Consider the following 16,131-nt stretch of genomic DNA (forward strand, 5'->3'; position numbering starts at 1 on the left):
CCCCACCTCTACCCCAGCGCAATGGATTGACAAAGTGGCAGCATCAGTGGGCGAAGTGTAACAATAATTGTAAGGTTGGCCCAGGACTGAGCAGTGTTTTGTTCTGTTGTACACAGTGTTGCTATGAGTCGGTAATGACTCGATGGCACCTAACAACAACAACAAAGATGAATTGATTACTGCCATTTTTCTGTGCGGAGACCTGGTATGGTGCTGTGGATTAATGTGCTGAACTGCAAAATCTGTTTGAACCACAAGGTCGGAGGTTCAAGCTCACCAGTCACTCCTTGGAAACCCTATACAGTGTCACTGTGGGTTGGAAATGACTCATTGGCACTTAACAATAACAACAATTTTTCTGCGCATTTTTTGTGGTACTGCATCCACATAATTTTCTGTGCTGAGTTCATTTTCTTGTGTGTTTTCTTTTCATTGTCTTCATTTCTGTTGTGTCCATGTTTACTATATCTTTCTGGTTTTTTTATATTATTTTGATATGCAAGTATATTGTTTTTCTTTGAGGCTACTCAGTAATTTGATAATTTTGTATGTGCTTAAAACAGGGTGTTTTATCTTGAAATCTAATTGACTGCTTTGCCATTTGGAAGTTCTGTATCTGTGTTATTTCCTCTTTTTGCTTTGTAGTTGACTTCATTATACATCATTATACATCGATATCTCTAATTCACTATTTTTCAGGTTTGTTATACTTTAAATACTTCTATATCTTAATTGAGTTCTGAGTGTTGTCATGTATGGTGATCTCAGATTGTTATCTGCTGTTGTTGGTTCTCAGTGCAAAGAACATCCTTTAGTATTTTTGGTAAAGTTGGTCTGGTCGTTATAAATTCTTTTAATTTTTGTTGTTCAGGGAATGTCCTCATTTTGCCATTGTATTTGAGGGGACAACTTTGCTGGGTATCTGATTCTTTTTTTTTTTTTTTTAATGTTTTATTGTGAATTATCTGATAGTTTACATGGGAGAACATTAACTTTACATTCATCCTATCTTAATTTCATTGCCATGATTACAATCCCATCCATGAATCATCAACCAACCAAAGGGTGTACCCTGCAAGCCTGTCCCCTGGTTGTCAACACACAGCCCTTTTCCCTCTCTGGGTCTAGAGTCCTCAACCGCTCCATCTCTCCATGTCATCGTCTCAGCCTCCATCTCTGGTGTCACTGTTTCTCTGGGTAGGGTCCTGCATCCCGTTCCTACTCCTTGATTGTCCCGGGGACCTCTGTTCCTGGACTGCAAAGTCAACCACTCCCTTCCTTTTGCTACAAAATGTCTACCTTTACATTTCCAACCCTTACAGCCCTGAAAGCAATTATTCACTATTGTACCACATGAGTACTATCCCCATCTCATTTCATCAGCCCTGCCCAGACAGATTGGATACTACTCTGAGGAGATTCTACCTTCCTCTGTGCCCTCTGGATCTAGACTTCCCTCTGCAAGCATGTAAGCCAGTCACTTCTTGCCTTTGTAGGACCCCCATTTTTGATAGCCAATGTCCAAGTTGCCCATCCTTGTCTACCCTGTGTACTGAGGGGGTGTTAATGATCCTTGCTGTAAAGATTTGTTCCCTCTTTTGAGCTGCTGCATCCATAGGTGTAGGTCAAGTTCATCAAGTTGTCTCAGATTATTCTTTTTTTCCTCTTCTTCTAGTTGAGTTCTGATCATGTAGCCATTGAAGCTAGGTCAAGTGGGTATTATCTGCAAGTTTGGATGTTCTTGTGCATCTGCCCTCACTTCATATCAGCTGGATGCTTCACTCTCCACTCTAGTCCTCTGTGACTGTGTCACTGATTCTGTGCCCAGGAGTCCTCAGGTCTTGCCATTCTGCTGGCCAACCAGGTCTCCACCAGGTTCACAAGGAGTCTATTGAACGTGTTCGGGATTAGCTCACAGCTTCATTGCAGTTTTTCCCTCACTTTCCCTTATCAGTGACCAACGTGGTCACCAGTCAGACTGCATGCCTGCTCGTGTATTCACCTTGAGTCTAAGTCTTGGAAGGGGGTTTGCCCTGGGGGGACCCAACCACTTGCCTTGGTGTCTCCTTGGCGAGCTTGTTCTTGCAGTAGTCAGTCAGACTGCTGTTATTGTTTTGTATTTTTCCTGTTAGTCTTTCTTTCACAAAGTATCTTCTGTTCTTCTAGCAGCTCCAGTCTGGTCTGCTTTTCCTTTCAAGTGGAGGTTTTCCACCTCAGAAGATTCTGGATGGAATTCAGGATTCCACCTATGCAATGCAGAGCCTCTGCAGGAAGCCTCATTCACTGGGCACGCTGTTAGCCCCATTTTAAGTGTTCCAATCAGTTATAGGCAGAAGACGGACTTACAAGCTTTCTATGGTGATATTTCTGGCTATCCTTTCTCTTCCTCTCAAGTGTCTATTTTACTGTGATATGCAAGGGAAACCAAGATTCAAAAGACCAGCCAAGCATCTTAACATTATTTTCCCCCTTCCTACCATTTTTTTTTTATTTTTTAGTTTTTTATTGTGAGGTTTACATGGGAGAACATCAGCTTTACCCTCATCCTATTGTATTTCGTTTCATTGCAATGATTATAATCCCCTCCATGCATTATCAAATAACCTCAAAGGGTACACCACACAGTACTGCCCCCTGCCTGCCAGCACACTCTCCCTCCCTGAGTTCAGTGTCCCCAGCCACTCCCTCTGTCCACGTCATCATCTCTGTCTCCATACCTGGCGTCACTGCCTCTCTGCATAGGGTCCCGCTCTCCATTCTTCTCACTTGATGGTCCTAGGGACCTCTACTCCTCGGCTGCAAAATCAGTCACTCTCCTCTTGTCAAAAAACATCTACCTCTATATTTCCTACCCTCACAGTCAGTTCTGATGGCAATTATTCACTATTGTACCACAAGAGTCATATCCCCATTTCCTTTTGCCAGCCGGGTCCCAACAGATTGGAAATCATTCACTGGTGCTTCTACCTTCCCTCGCCCTGTCTAGAACTAGGTTCCTTCTTGAAAGCTTGTAAGCCAGTCACTTCTTGCATTTATAGGTCCCCCAACTTGGGTAGCCAATGTTTGTGTTGCCTATCCCTGTCAACCCTGTGTACCAGTGGGGTGGGAGTGATCCTCACAGTAAAGATTTGTTCCCTTTTTTGAGCTATTACATCCATAAGTATAGGTAAAGTTCATCAAATTCTAGCAGGCTACTTCTCCCCCCCCCCCCCCCCCCCCCCCCCAACCCCTTCTTTCTTCTTCTATTCGAGTTCTGATCATCCAGCTATCGAAGCCAGGTTAGGTGGGTACTATCTGCAAGTATGGGTGTTCTTGTGCATCTCCTGTCACTTCATATCAGCTTGGACACTTCACTCTCCACTCTAGTCCTCTGTGGCCATGTCCTCTCTGGGCCTCTGGGCTCAGGAGTCCCCAGTTCTGCCGTACTACTGGCCATCCAGGTCTCCTCCTGCTACTAGCTAGCTAGTAGTTTTGAATCCACCAAAACTTAGAAATGTTCTGGTAATCTGCTCCCATAAAGGTTATTGCCTAGGAAATTCTATAGGGTAGTTCTACTTTGTCCTGGAGGGTCACTAAAAGTTGGAATTGACTTGGCAGCATACAAAGGCAACATACAACGTGTGTTCTTTTGGCTTAAGCTAATGATATCCCCTAAACTTTGTTGTTGTTAAGCTGTCAAGTCAGTTCTAATTCATAGTGAGTGTATAGGGTTTCCAAGGAGTGGCTGGTGGGTGTGAACCACTGACCTTGTCATTCAAATGACCTTGTGATCCAGTGCTGTATCTACAGCATTACACCAGGACTCCATTAGCTGTACTGTTGTTGTTAAGTGCCATGAGTTAATTTCGACCCATAGCAACCCTGTATGGGGTTTCCGAGGAGGAGCTGGTGAGCTTGAACCTCTGACCTTGCAGTTCATTCGGCTTTGTAATCTGGTGCATTAACCCACAGCATCACACCAGGACTCCGTTAACCTGTACTACAGCCTCATTAAAGAGGTGGATAACTAGGAAGTACATTATAGTTGGGTTTGAAATAAACTAGTTGGGGTTGGAGAGTTGCCTAGGCATTATTGTTGTTGTGAGGTGCCATGGAGTCGATTATGGCATAGCAACCCTATGCACAACAGAGCTAAACAATTCTGAGTTTTGTGCCATCGTCACAATTGTTGTTGCACTTGACTCCATTGCTGCTGCCATAGTGTTGTTCATTTCCTTGGGAGTCTTTCTCTGTTTTGCTGACCCTCCAGTTTGATCATCCCTCCTAATAATATGTCTGAAGTATGAGAGATGAAGTTTCACCATTCTTTCTTCCTAGGAGCATTCTGGCTGTACTTCCAACACAGACCTGTTTCTTCTTACAACCCGTGGTACTTTTAATATTCTTCTCCAGCGCCATAACTTAATTATATCCATTCTTCTGTTGCCTTCCTTATTCATTGTTGAACTTTCATATGCATATGAGGCAATTGAAAATACCATGACTTGGGTCAGGGGCATCTTAGTCCTGAAACTGTTATCTTTTCTCTTGGACACTTTAAGGAGGTCTGGTGCAGCAGATTTACCTAATGCAATATATGTGGTTTGCTTTTTTTGACTGCTTTTTCCATAAGTGTTGATTGTGATTCAAGCAAAATGAAGTCTTTGACAGTTTCTGTCTTTTCTCCATTTATCATGTTGTGTTGGTCTAGTTGTGAGGATTTTTGTTTTTGTTTTCTTCATTTTTGGTAAGCTAGGTTGTGTTATTTGCAAATTTCAGGTTGTTAATGACTCTTCCTCTGATACAGATGCCATGTAGTAAACAACAACAATTAATTGAATGTAATAATAAAAAATTCTCTCTCTAGGAAAAAAAACCCTATGGAAATTCAACTTTTGTCTGATGCTCTGATAAGAAAGCCAGCTTTGCAAAGTAATATAGCAAGAACACAAGAGGAACAAATTCAAACTGCAAAATCCTGCCAGGGCCAAGATATGTTTGATGAGGTTTCTCTTCTGCAACAAGTGCAAGGTATTACAAGTTATTTCTTAAATTTTTGAAATTTTTACCTTTTCCTATTTTAATTTTTTTCATAATTACTTTCCCACCATTAACATACATTCAGTGTCCCCCAAACAAATTTCCTTTCCTTTCTCTGGAAACCACTGATAAAGTTTGATTTCTAGATGTTTGCTTTTTTTATGTAAGTTTGGTTATGCAGTATTTGCCATTTGTGACTGACTTCTTTTACTCAGCATGTTTTCAAAATTCATCCATTTTGGATGTGTATCAGAACTTAATTTCTTTTTGTGAGTGTGTTATATTCCGTTTTCCTGGTGTGGCACTGGTGTAGTTCTGCCGGTTAATGCGCTGGGCTCCAAAGTGGGTGTGACTATAGACAAGGTCAACAGTTCAAACTCACCAGCCGCTGCTTGGAAACCCCATACAGGGTTGCTATGAGACTCAAGGCACTTAATAATAACAGCAATATATAATTGTATGTCTACTGCACATTTTGTTCACCCATTTATCTGTTGACATACATTTCAGTTGCTTCTATCTTTTGTCTTATTGTGAAAAGTGCTGAAATGAAAACTAGTGTACAGTTTTCTGTTTTGTCTTTCCATTTTCACTTCTTTTAGATATATACTGGGATTGGAATTACTGGGTCATAACAGTAGTTCCACATTCATCCTTTGGAGGATCTGCCAAACTATTTTCCACAGTCTGAATTCATGGCAACCATTCTAGGAGAAGGCCCTATCTGGTATCAGGAGAAAATACTTACCTTAGATTCTCTAGAGTTGCTTATAATTTTCCTGACTTCCCTGGTGCTCTCCATTTGGCAGCTTGCTTTCCCCTTTTTATGTCCCAATCATTTATTTTGTCTACTTTTGTTTGTGTAGTTTTCAAAATGTTTGGTAGTCTGTGTATTCCCTGAATTGGAGCACTCACATTTATTGCTATTTTTTCATTGATGACCTTCATAAATTTGGAATTCACATTTAAGTCTTTAATCCATGTTGAGTTGGTTTATGTATAGGGAGTGAGGTAAAGGTTTTGTTTCAATCTTTTGCATATCGCTTTCCAGTTCTGCCAGCACCATCTGTTAAAGACACTATTTCCTCCCCATGTAACATACCTAGGCACTTTGTCGAAAATCAGTTGGCTGTATGTGGATGGATTACTTTCTGGATTCTCAATTCTGCTCCATTGATCAATGTATGTTTCATTGTACCAGTACCAGGCTGTTTTGACCACTGTAGCCATGTAGTAAAATTTTAAATCGGGGAGTGAGAGGCCTCCAACTCTGTTGTTTTTCTTAAGCAGTGCTTTGCTTATCCTGGGTCTCTTTCCTTTCCATATAAAGTTTGTAATTGTCTTTTCCATGTTTTTTAAGATGGAATCTGGATTGGGATTGCATTATATGTGTAAATTGCTTTGGGTAATATTGGCATTTTCACAATGTTAAGTCTTGCTATCCAGGAGCAAGGGTATATTCTTTCGACTTTTGTAAGTCCCATTTGGTTTCTTATAGTAGTGTTTTGTAGTTTTCTTTGTATAAGTCCTATGTTTCTCTGGTTACATTTATTCCTAGATATTTCGTCCTTTGGGTGGCTATTGTAAATGGTATTGAATTTTGTATGTTGATCTTATACTCTGCTACATTGCTGAATCTTCCAGTGAGGTATAGCAGCTTTTTTTTTTTTTTTCTGAGTCTTTGGGGTTTTCTATGTATAGGATCTTATTGTCTGCAAATAGTTTTACTTTCTCTTTGCTAATTTGAATGCCTTTAATTTATCTCTCTTGCTGTATAGCTCTGGCTAAGACTTCCAGAACAATATTGAATAGGAGTGGTGACAAAGGGCATCCTTGTATGGTTTCTGTTCACAGAGGGAAGGCTTTCAGTTTCTCTCCATTGAGAGTAATGTAGGCTGTTGGTTTTGAGTATATGCTCTGAATTATGTTGAGGAATTTCCCTTCAAGTCCTATTTTGTTGAGTGTTTTTATCAGGAATGGATGTTGGATTTGTCAAATGCCTTTTCTGTATCGATTGATATGATCATGTGGTTCCTTTTGGTTTTCTTATTTATATGGTGATTTACATTGATTGTTTCTCTAAGGTTGAAGCATCCTTGCATCCCTGTTATAAAACCTACTTGGTCATGATGTATTATTTTTTGATGTGGTGCTGGACTCTGTTGGCTAAGATTTTCTTGACAATTTTTGCATGTATGTTCATGAGGGATATTGGTCTATAATTTTCTTTCTTCGTGATGTCCTTCCCTGGTTTTGGTATGAGGGTTATGCTTGCTTCATAAAATGTATTAGGAAGTTTTCCAACCTCTTGTGTTTTCTGGAATAATTTGAGCAGAATTGGTGACAACTCTTCCATGAATGTTTGCAGAACTCACTAGTGAAACTATCTAGGCCTGGGTTTCTTTTGTTTGGGAGTTTTTTGATGACCTGATCAATTTCTTCTTTTGTTATGGGTCTGTTCAGGTTTTCTACTTCACTCTGTATAAATTTAGGTAGGTCGTGTTTTTCTCAAAATGTATCCATCTCTTCTACGTTTTCAAATTTGTTGGAGTACAGTTCTTTGTAGCATTCTATTATTATCCTTTTGATTTCCTTTGGCTCTGTTGTGACATCTCTCATGTGGTTTCTAATTCGTGTTATTTGTGTCTTAATCCCTTTTTTCTTTTTTTAGGTTTGCCAGTGGTTTGTCAATTTTATTAATCTTTTCAAAGAACCAGCTCTAGTCCTGTTGATTCTATAGTGTTTCTGTTTTCCATCTCATTTATTTCTGCTCTGATCTTTATTATTTCTTTTCTTTTGGTGATTGTGGGTTCCCTCTGTTGGTCTGTTTCTAATTGTTGGAGATGCTGTGTTAATGTGTGAATTTTGATTCTTTCTTCTTTTTGGATGGGTACATTTATTGCAATGAATTGTCCTCTCAGCACTGCTTTCGCTATGTCCCAAAGATTTTGGTATGTTGTGTTTTCATTCTCCTTTGTTGCTAGGAACTTTGTGAATTCACATTTGATTTCTTCTACTACCCAGTCGCTTTTCAGCAGGGTGTTTATTCAGTTCTGTTTCCATGTATTTAACTTTATTTTCTTTGTCTTCTTATTGTTGATTTCTAGTTTTATAGCATTGTGTTCTGATAAAGATGCTTTGTAGTATTCTGATGTTTTTAAATTATGAAGGCTTACTTTGTGACCTAACACATGGTCAATTTTGGAGAATTTTCCATGTACACAGAAAAGAATGTAAATTGTAGTGTTGGGTTGAATGCTCTGTACATGCCTATGAGGTCAAGTTGGTTGATTGTGCTGTTTAGTTCCTTTCTAGTTTTATTGAGTTTCTTTCCTGTTGTCCTATCCCCTTTTGAAAGTGGCATATTAAAATCTCACACTATAATTGTAGATTTATCTATTTCTTTCTTAATTTCTAGTAGGGTTTGCTTCATATAATCCTAGTGCTCTTTCATAGGGAGAGTAGAAATTTATAATGGTTGTGTCATTTTGCTTAATTGACCCTTTGATAATGAGTTAGTGTCCTTCTTTTGTCTCTTATGCTGGTTTTTGTCTTGAAGTTCACTTTATCACAGATTAGTATTGCCATTCCTGCTTGTTTATTATCGCAGTTAGCTTGGTATATATATATTTCTTTCTTATTTAAGGTTTTTATTGTTGATTGAGTGAAAGTTTACTGGGCATATCATCAGTTTTACATTCATCAAATCATACACCTTGTTTCATTACAATGATTATAATTCCCTCCATGTACCATCAATTAATAGTATTTCTCTCTATACACTTTAGCTTTTTTAAAAACAAACAAACAAAAAATACCACTCAGACTCTATGGCACTTAACAACAACTCTTGGGAGAAAGTAAGAAAGCAAGGAAGATTGGATTGAACAGAGGGAAAAGATGAGCCACAAGGAGGCTTGATCCCAAACTGAGAAAGTCGGTAGAAAAATTGAGTTGATTTGATTGTGGTAAAGACAAAGTAATTTTAAGGGCTAATTTCCCCCAGCCCCAGCTATATCTTCCATAGAGATTTACTTCATGAAAACATCTGTATAATCTAATTTAGTATATCTATAGCATTTACCCCACCAAAGAGTGAGATCCCAAGGGCCTATAAAAAATGCTTGTGTCATGAATTGAATTGTGTCACTCCAAAATATGTGACAACTTGAGGAGGCATGATTATCAGTGGATTGGCAGTCACACAATGATTTAATGTGGCAGTTATGTAATGATGTAATCACATATACCCATGATGTGATCTGACATAAATATCCTGTGTTGTATATCCTCACTTCTATTGTGTTAATTAAGCAGGATGCAATCTAAAGGGTTATGTTGTATCATAAGTTAATCTTTCTTAAGACACATTAAACAGAGTTCAAAAGATCCAGGAGTGGAGTGCATCCTCTGCATTATGATGCTCCTAGATCCAGAGGAAGATTGATGCCAAGACATATGGGTCTAGAGATGCTTGAAAGAAGGTAAGGACTCTTCCCCAGGGGCAAAAACAACAACAAAAAAGGCTTCCTCTAGAGCTGGCACTCTTAATAGGCTTCTAGCTTCCTTAAGTATGAGAGAATAAATTCTGGTTATTAAAAAAAAAAAAAATGCCACTCAGGTATATATAATAATTTACATCTCCCATAGGGCACATTCTGCAAGTCTGCCTCCTGGCCACCAGCTCTTAGTCCCTCTCTTCTTAGTACATGAATTTAGAGTCCTCAGCTACTTCCCCTCTCCATGCCCCCATCTCGGCCTCCATCTCTGGCGCTGCTGCTTCTCTGGATAAGTTCCTGCACTCTGCTTTTGCGTTTCTTTCTTCATGGTCCTAGGGTCCTCTGTTAGGACTGTAAGATTAACCACTCCCCTTTTTTTGTTACAAAACTTCTACCTGTACAATCGTAACAGATGTAATTAGTCATGATAACAGTTATTCACTATTGAATCTTATCCCCATCTTTTTTCACCAGACCTATTTAGACAAGATGATAGCTATTCAGTGGGGACTCTTTCTTTCCCCTCATACTCTTAAACTAAACTTCCTCTTGAAACCTTGTAAGCCAGTCACTTCGTGCCTTTATTGACCCCTTGTTTTAGGTAGCCAATGTCTAAGTTGCCCATCCCTATCCTGTGTACAGAGGGGATAGCATTGATACTTGATGTGAAGACTTTCTCTCTCTGTTAGTATTTAGAGTAACTACCGCTCTGAGTATAGGTCAGGTTCATCATGAAGATGTATCTTCTGTCACCATAGCTGTTCCAGTCTGCTTGTCCCTTCTAGTGGGAATCCCTCCTCATAAGGTTCTGGATGGGACTCAGGATTCCACCTAAGGTCTTATACTCCTTATACTCTGTAAAGGCTTTGCATGAGGCCTATTTCACTGGGCAAGTTGTAGAATCCCTTTTAGGTATTCCTATCAGTTATAGGCTAAAGACGGGCTTACAAGTTTTCTCTAAGCATGTTTCCCAACATTCCTTTCTATTCTACTCAAGTGTCTATTTTATAATAATAGGCAAGGGAAACTAATATTCATAAGACAGCCAGGCATTTTAGTATTGTTTCCCCTCTTCAAGTTATACCCAGATTCCTGTATACCAGAGCCCTGTTGTTCCAAGGTTGATTATGCATCACAAGTTACCTCTGTCCCGCTAGGCCATGCAAACCTGTTTTAGTGTTCCCCTATCTATCTTGTTCTTATGCCTCCTCCCCACTTCTTGTATTGCCCTCCCCCAGCACCCAAACTAACCCCCCCACCCCAACCCCATTGTGGTTACCTTATATTCCATTTGTTCTACCCTCCATTTAAGACAGTGTGTTTTATCCTGTAATCTACCTGACCTTCCCACTTTCTGGATCTCTTTTCCTCTGTGTTTAACCTCTTTCACATTGTAATTGTTTTGATCATAGACTGACCTCCTAGATCCTTATAATTTTATTCTGTTCTTTACTCTTCCATTTGTCTATTGAGTTCAGGGTGATGCTGCCATGTATGTCATTCTGCAGTTGTTTGTTCTTGTTGGTTCTCAGTCCACAGAACTTCCTTTAGGATGTTTTTCATAGCAGGATTGGCTTTGGCAAAATCCCTTAGCTTCCGTTTATCCTGGAATGTTTTGATTAAACCGTCATATTTGATTGACAGCTTTACTGGGTAGAGGATTCTTGGGTGGCAGTTTTTTTCTTTCAGGGTTTTATATATTTCTCCCCATTGCCTTTTTGCCTGCATGGTTTCTTTTGAGAGATCCAAGCTTAATCTGATTTGCTTGCCTTTGTATGTTATATTTCTCTTTTCTCTAGATGCTTTCAAGATCCTGTTCTTATTTTTGATTTTGGAGAGCTTGATTATTTTATGTCTTGGTGATTGTCTTTTAGGGTCTATCCATCCTGGGGTTCGTTGAGATTCTTGAATGCTTATCTTTTCATTTTTCATGATGTTAGGAAAATTTTCTTCCAGAAGCTCTTTAACTATCTCCTCTGTGGACTTATGTGATTGTTCCTGTTCTGGAATACCAATAATTCTTAAGTTATTCCACTTCTTATTGTCCAACATGAATCTTAGGCCTTCTTCAATTTTTTTGTATCCTTTTATGTGTTTACTCTTCTATCTTAGTAGTGTTGAGAGATTTATCTTCTAGCTCACTACTTCTGGTTTCTCTGTCTTCAATTCTACTTCTTTGCCCTTTCAATGTATTGTCCATTTCTGATAATCTGTTATTAACCATTTGGACCTCTTTCTATAGGTTTTGAATTATTTCCAATGCTGTATTTATCTTATGTGATTGTTTCTGTAGTGCTTTCCTGACTTCTTCCTTATTATTCTCAACTGCATTATATAATGTATTGATATATTTTATAATCATTTTTCTGAATTCCTTCTCAGGCATTTCCAGTACTTACCTATCTTCCAGTATTGAGTGTAGGTCGACTTCCAGTTCATTTGCCTCAGACCACTTATATTGTTTCTGGACATGTGCAGACATTGTTATTGAGTATATTCAGGAGTTATTTGTGGCCCTAATACTTAGATGGTTGTGTATTTTGGTATTTTTTATGCTTTCTGAATGCCTCCAGGTAGATGTGATCAGGATATGGGTTTCCCTTTTCACTCTTCATCTTGAGAAATTTTAAGATGCCACTGTTGGTCATTTTGACGTAATTTAGGATTTAATTTTTGCCCTCTTTCCTTTTTAGTCTGCCTGTCCTGCTCCACAATTCCCATTCAGGCCTTTTTTTCTAGTTATAAACAGTTCAAGGCATCTGTGGCCATTTGGTTTTAAGTGAGGAGATCTGTGTACATGCATAGTAGAACCCTCCGAGGGTGAGTCTGGGGTGTCCGCTATCTCAGGCACTCCTATAGTCACCAGAATGGAGGTACGCAGACAGCCAGGGACCAGTGAACAGATACCAAAGGAAAAGAATGTCCACACCATTATCTCCGTGGTTCTGTCAGGCGTCCGTGGCTGCTCTTATCTTTTCCCCCGCTTGGTCTCACCCAAGATGGCGGCTTTTGGAGCAGCTCAATGTCTTGAATTGGAAAGCAATGAATTTGTTGCTTCTGCTACAAATTTCCCTAGCTGTAAGCCTTCCAACCATCTCAGTATTCCTTTATATGTGATTCAGAGTTCTGGGACCATCCCATAAGCCTGCTTGTTCCAGTATTCTGTGTTGTTGTTGACAGAGCTCCTTACTGCACTTACACCTGATCCGCCATCTTGTTTGTTCTGGCTTGGCATATTTTTTTTCCATCCTTTAACTTTTAGTCTGTGTTTGGCTTTGTGTATAAGGTGTGTCTCTTGCAGGCAGCATATTGAGGGGTCTTGTTTTCTTATCCATTCTGCCACTCTCTATCTCTTCACTGATGCATTTAAGCCAGTGACATTCGGTGTAGTTATCAATAAGTATAAATTAATTGCAATCATGTTAATTTTTTGTGTGATGCTGTTTGTTCCTTTGTTCTTTATGCCTTCTTCTGCCAAGGTTATGTTTTTTGTGCTATTTCTTGTCAGTTTCTTCTTAGTTTTCATGTTTCCTTGTTCTGATTGGATCTTCATTTTCATGGTAAGTTGTGAAGTATTAACTTTTTTGGAGGGGTTCATTATAGTCTATTAACTTTTTCATCCATTTACGACAGTCTATTGTATTTTGTAATCTATCTGACATCCTTACTACCTGGATCTCTGTTCCTATGATTTTACTTTCTTTGAAGTTGTTAATATTTTGACCTTTGGTTGGCCTTACAGGTCCTCTGAATTCATTGCTGTAATTTTGTTCTATTTTGAATTCTGCTGTCTCTCGAATGAGTTCCATGTAGTGTTGCCACATCTGTCAGTCTCTGGTTGTTTTGTGTTCTTGCTGGTTTTCATTCCAGAGCACTCCCTTTAGGATGTTTTGAAGCATTGGATTGGTATTGACAAAATCTCTTAGTGTCTTTTTATCCTGAAATATTTTGGTTGCACCATCGTATTTGATTGACAGTTTTGCTGGATAGACGATTCTTAGTTGGCAGTTTTTTTCTTTTATGGATTTATATATGTGTCCCCATTGTCTGTCTGCCTGCATGGTTTCTGCTGAGAAGTCAGAGCTTAATCTGATTTGCTTGCCATTGTAAGTAACACTTTCCTTGACTGCTTTTAGGTTACTATCCTTGTCTTTCACTTTGGAGCGCTTGATTATGATATGCCTTGGGGATTTTCATTTTGGGTTTATCCTTCCTGGAGTTTGTTGAGCTTCCTGAATGTTTATCTTCTGATCCTCTAAATGTTAGGGAAATTTTCTTTCAGTAGTTCCTCAGTTATGTCCTCTGTGTACTTTTTTGATTCTTCCTGTTCTGGGATGCCAATAATTGTAAAGTTATTCCTCTTAATGCTATCCAGCATTAATCTTAGGCTGTCTTCAGATTTTTTTATCCTTTTTTCTGTTTGCTCTTTTATCTTAGTAGTATTGAGAGATTTGTCTTCCATCTCTCTCATTATGGCTTTCATCTTTTCAGTTCTACTGTTTTGCTCTTTCAGTGTATTGTCCATATATGATATTTTATTATTAATTATCTGGACCTCTTTTTGTAGGTTTTGAATTGTTTCCAATTTGTATATTTCTTGTTTGAATGCTCCTTTGTTTCTGTTTTTGGTCATGTTTTGAAATCTTTTGTTCTGTTTTCCTGGACATTTTCAGTAGTTCGGTGGAGTTTTTTTTTTTTTTTTCTTTTTTCCTTAAATGATTTAAGGTGAGTTATGTGATCATATGCATGGGAGAACATTAGTTTTACATTCATTCTATCATATATCATCTCACATGGGAGAACATTAGTTTTACATTCATTCTATCATATATTGTCTTATTGCTGTGGTTACAATCCCCTCCATGCAATCCTTCCCCCATGTCCCCCAGGTCTTCAGCACACAGTTGCACTCCCTCTCTGGAGTGATCCATAGCTCCACATCATCATCTCTGGCTCCATTTCAGGTATCACTGCTTCTCTGGGTAGGGTCCCGCTCTCTGCTCTTCTCCCTTGATGGTCCTAGGGACCTCTGCTCCTAGACTGAAAAGTTAATCACTCCCCTCCTTGCTATAAAACGTCTACCTTTACATTTCCAACCGTCAAAGTCAGTCCTTGATAACAATTATTCACTATTGTATTACAAGATACCCGTCTGCATTTCATTGCATCAGCCCCGCCTAGTCAGATTGAATACTACTCACTGGAGATTCTACCTTCCTCCAGGCCCTCTGGGTCTAGGTTCCCTCTTGAAAGCTTGTAAGCGAGTCACTTCTTGCCTTTGTAGCCCCCCAACCCCATTTTGGGTAGCCAATGTCCAAGTTGCCCATCCCTGTCTACTCTGTATGTGGAAGGGGTGGGAATGATTCTTGCTATAAGGACTTGTTCCCTCTTTTGAGCTACTGCTTCCATAGGTGTAGGTCAAGTTCATCAAATTGTATGAGAATACTTTGTTTTTTTTCCCCTCTTCTTTTTACTTGTGGTTGAGCTCTGATCTAGGTTCCCTCTTGAAAGCTTGTAAGTGAGTCACTTCTTGCCTTTTTAGCCCCCTATTCCCCATTTTGGGTAGCCAAAGTTGCCCAGGCTTGTCTACTCTTTGTGGAGAGGGTGGGAATAATTCTTGCTGTAAGGACTTGTTCCTTCTTTTGAGCTACTACTTCCATAGGTGTAGGTCAAGTTCATCAAATTGTATGAGAATATAAATTTTTTTTGTCCTCTTCTTTTTACTTCTGGTTGAGCTCTGATCATCCAGTCATCGAAGCCAGGACAAGTAGGTATTATCCGCAAGTGTGGGTGTTCTTATGCATATCCCCTCTCTTCTTATCAGCTGGATGCTTCACTTTCCACTCTAGTCCTCTGTGGCTGTGTCACTGACTCTGGGCCCAAGGGTCCCCAGGTATTGCCACACTGGTCTTCACCTGGGTTCACAGAAGTCTATTGAACGTTGTAGGGCTTAGCTCACCACTTCATTGCTGTTTTTCCCTCACTTCCCCTTATCGGTGTCGAGCATGGTCACCAATCACAGCGTGTATTCCCATTGAGTCTTAGTCTTGAAAGGGGTTTGCACTGAGGAGATCCGGCCACTTGCCTTGATGTTTTCTGGGCAAGCATGTTGCTTGTTCTTGTAGTAACAGTCCGTCTGCCTATGTTGTTTTGTATTTTTCCTGTAGGTCTTTCTTTCAAGAAGTATCCTCTGTTCTTTTCGCCACTCCACTCCAGGTTGGTCTGCTTTTCCTTTCAAGTGGGAATTTCCTGTCTCTGGAGATCTGGATGTGGTTCAGGCTTTCTCCTATAGTCCTATGTATTGCAGAGGCTCCGCAGGAAGCCTCCTTCACTGGGCACGTTGTAGCCCCATTTTAGGTTTTCCAATCAGTTATAGGCAGAAGATGGACTTACAAGCTTTCTATGGTGATTCTTTACGCTATTCTTTTCTCTCCCCCTCCAATGTCTATTTTATAATATAATTCAAGGAAAAAACCAAGATTCAAAGGACAGCCAAGCATCTTAATATTATTCCCCCCTTTTCCACATTCCAACCGTGGCTCGATCTCTGTATTCCAGAACTCTGTTCTCAAGTTGTGCATATATCATTATTTACCTCTGTCTCACTTAGCCC

At 39.5% G+C, this 16,131-nt stretch overlaps 1 protein-coding gene across 1 annotated transcript in view; it reads left to right on the plus strand.

The window, feature by feature from the left end:
- Nucleotides 1-16,131, plus strand: part of LOC102831973 (centrosomal protein of 192 kDa-like) — a 228,395-nt gene that overhangs the window by 5,862 nt on the left and 206,402 nt on the right. Inside the window, exon 3 of the mRNA XM_006876586.1 lies at nucleotides 4,834-5,010. Coding sequence (XP_006876648.1) covers nucleotides 4,834-5,010 — 177 coding nt within the window. The remainder of the gene's footprint in view (nucleotides 1-4,833; nucleotides 5,011-16,131) is intronic.

The sequence above is a fragment of the Chrysochloris asiatica genome, unplaced genomic scaffold (assembly GCF_000296735.1).
Source record: "Chrysochloris asiatica unplaced genomic scaffold, ChrAsi1.0 scaffold00392, whole genome shotgun sequence".
NCBI classification, from domain to species: Eukaryota; Metazoa; Chordata; class Mammalia; order Afrosoricida; family Chrysochloridae; genus Chrysochloris; species Chrysochloris asiatica.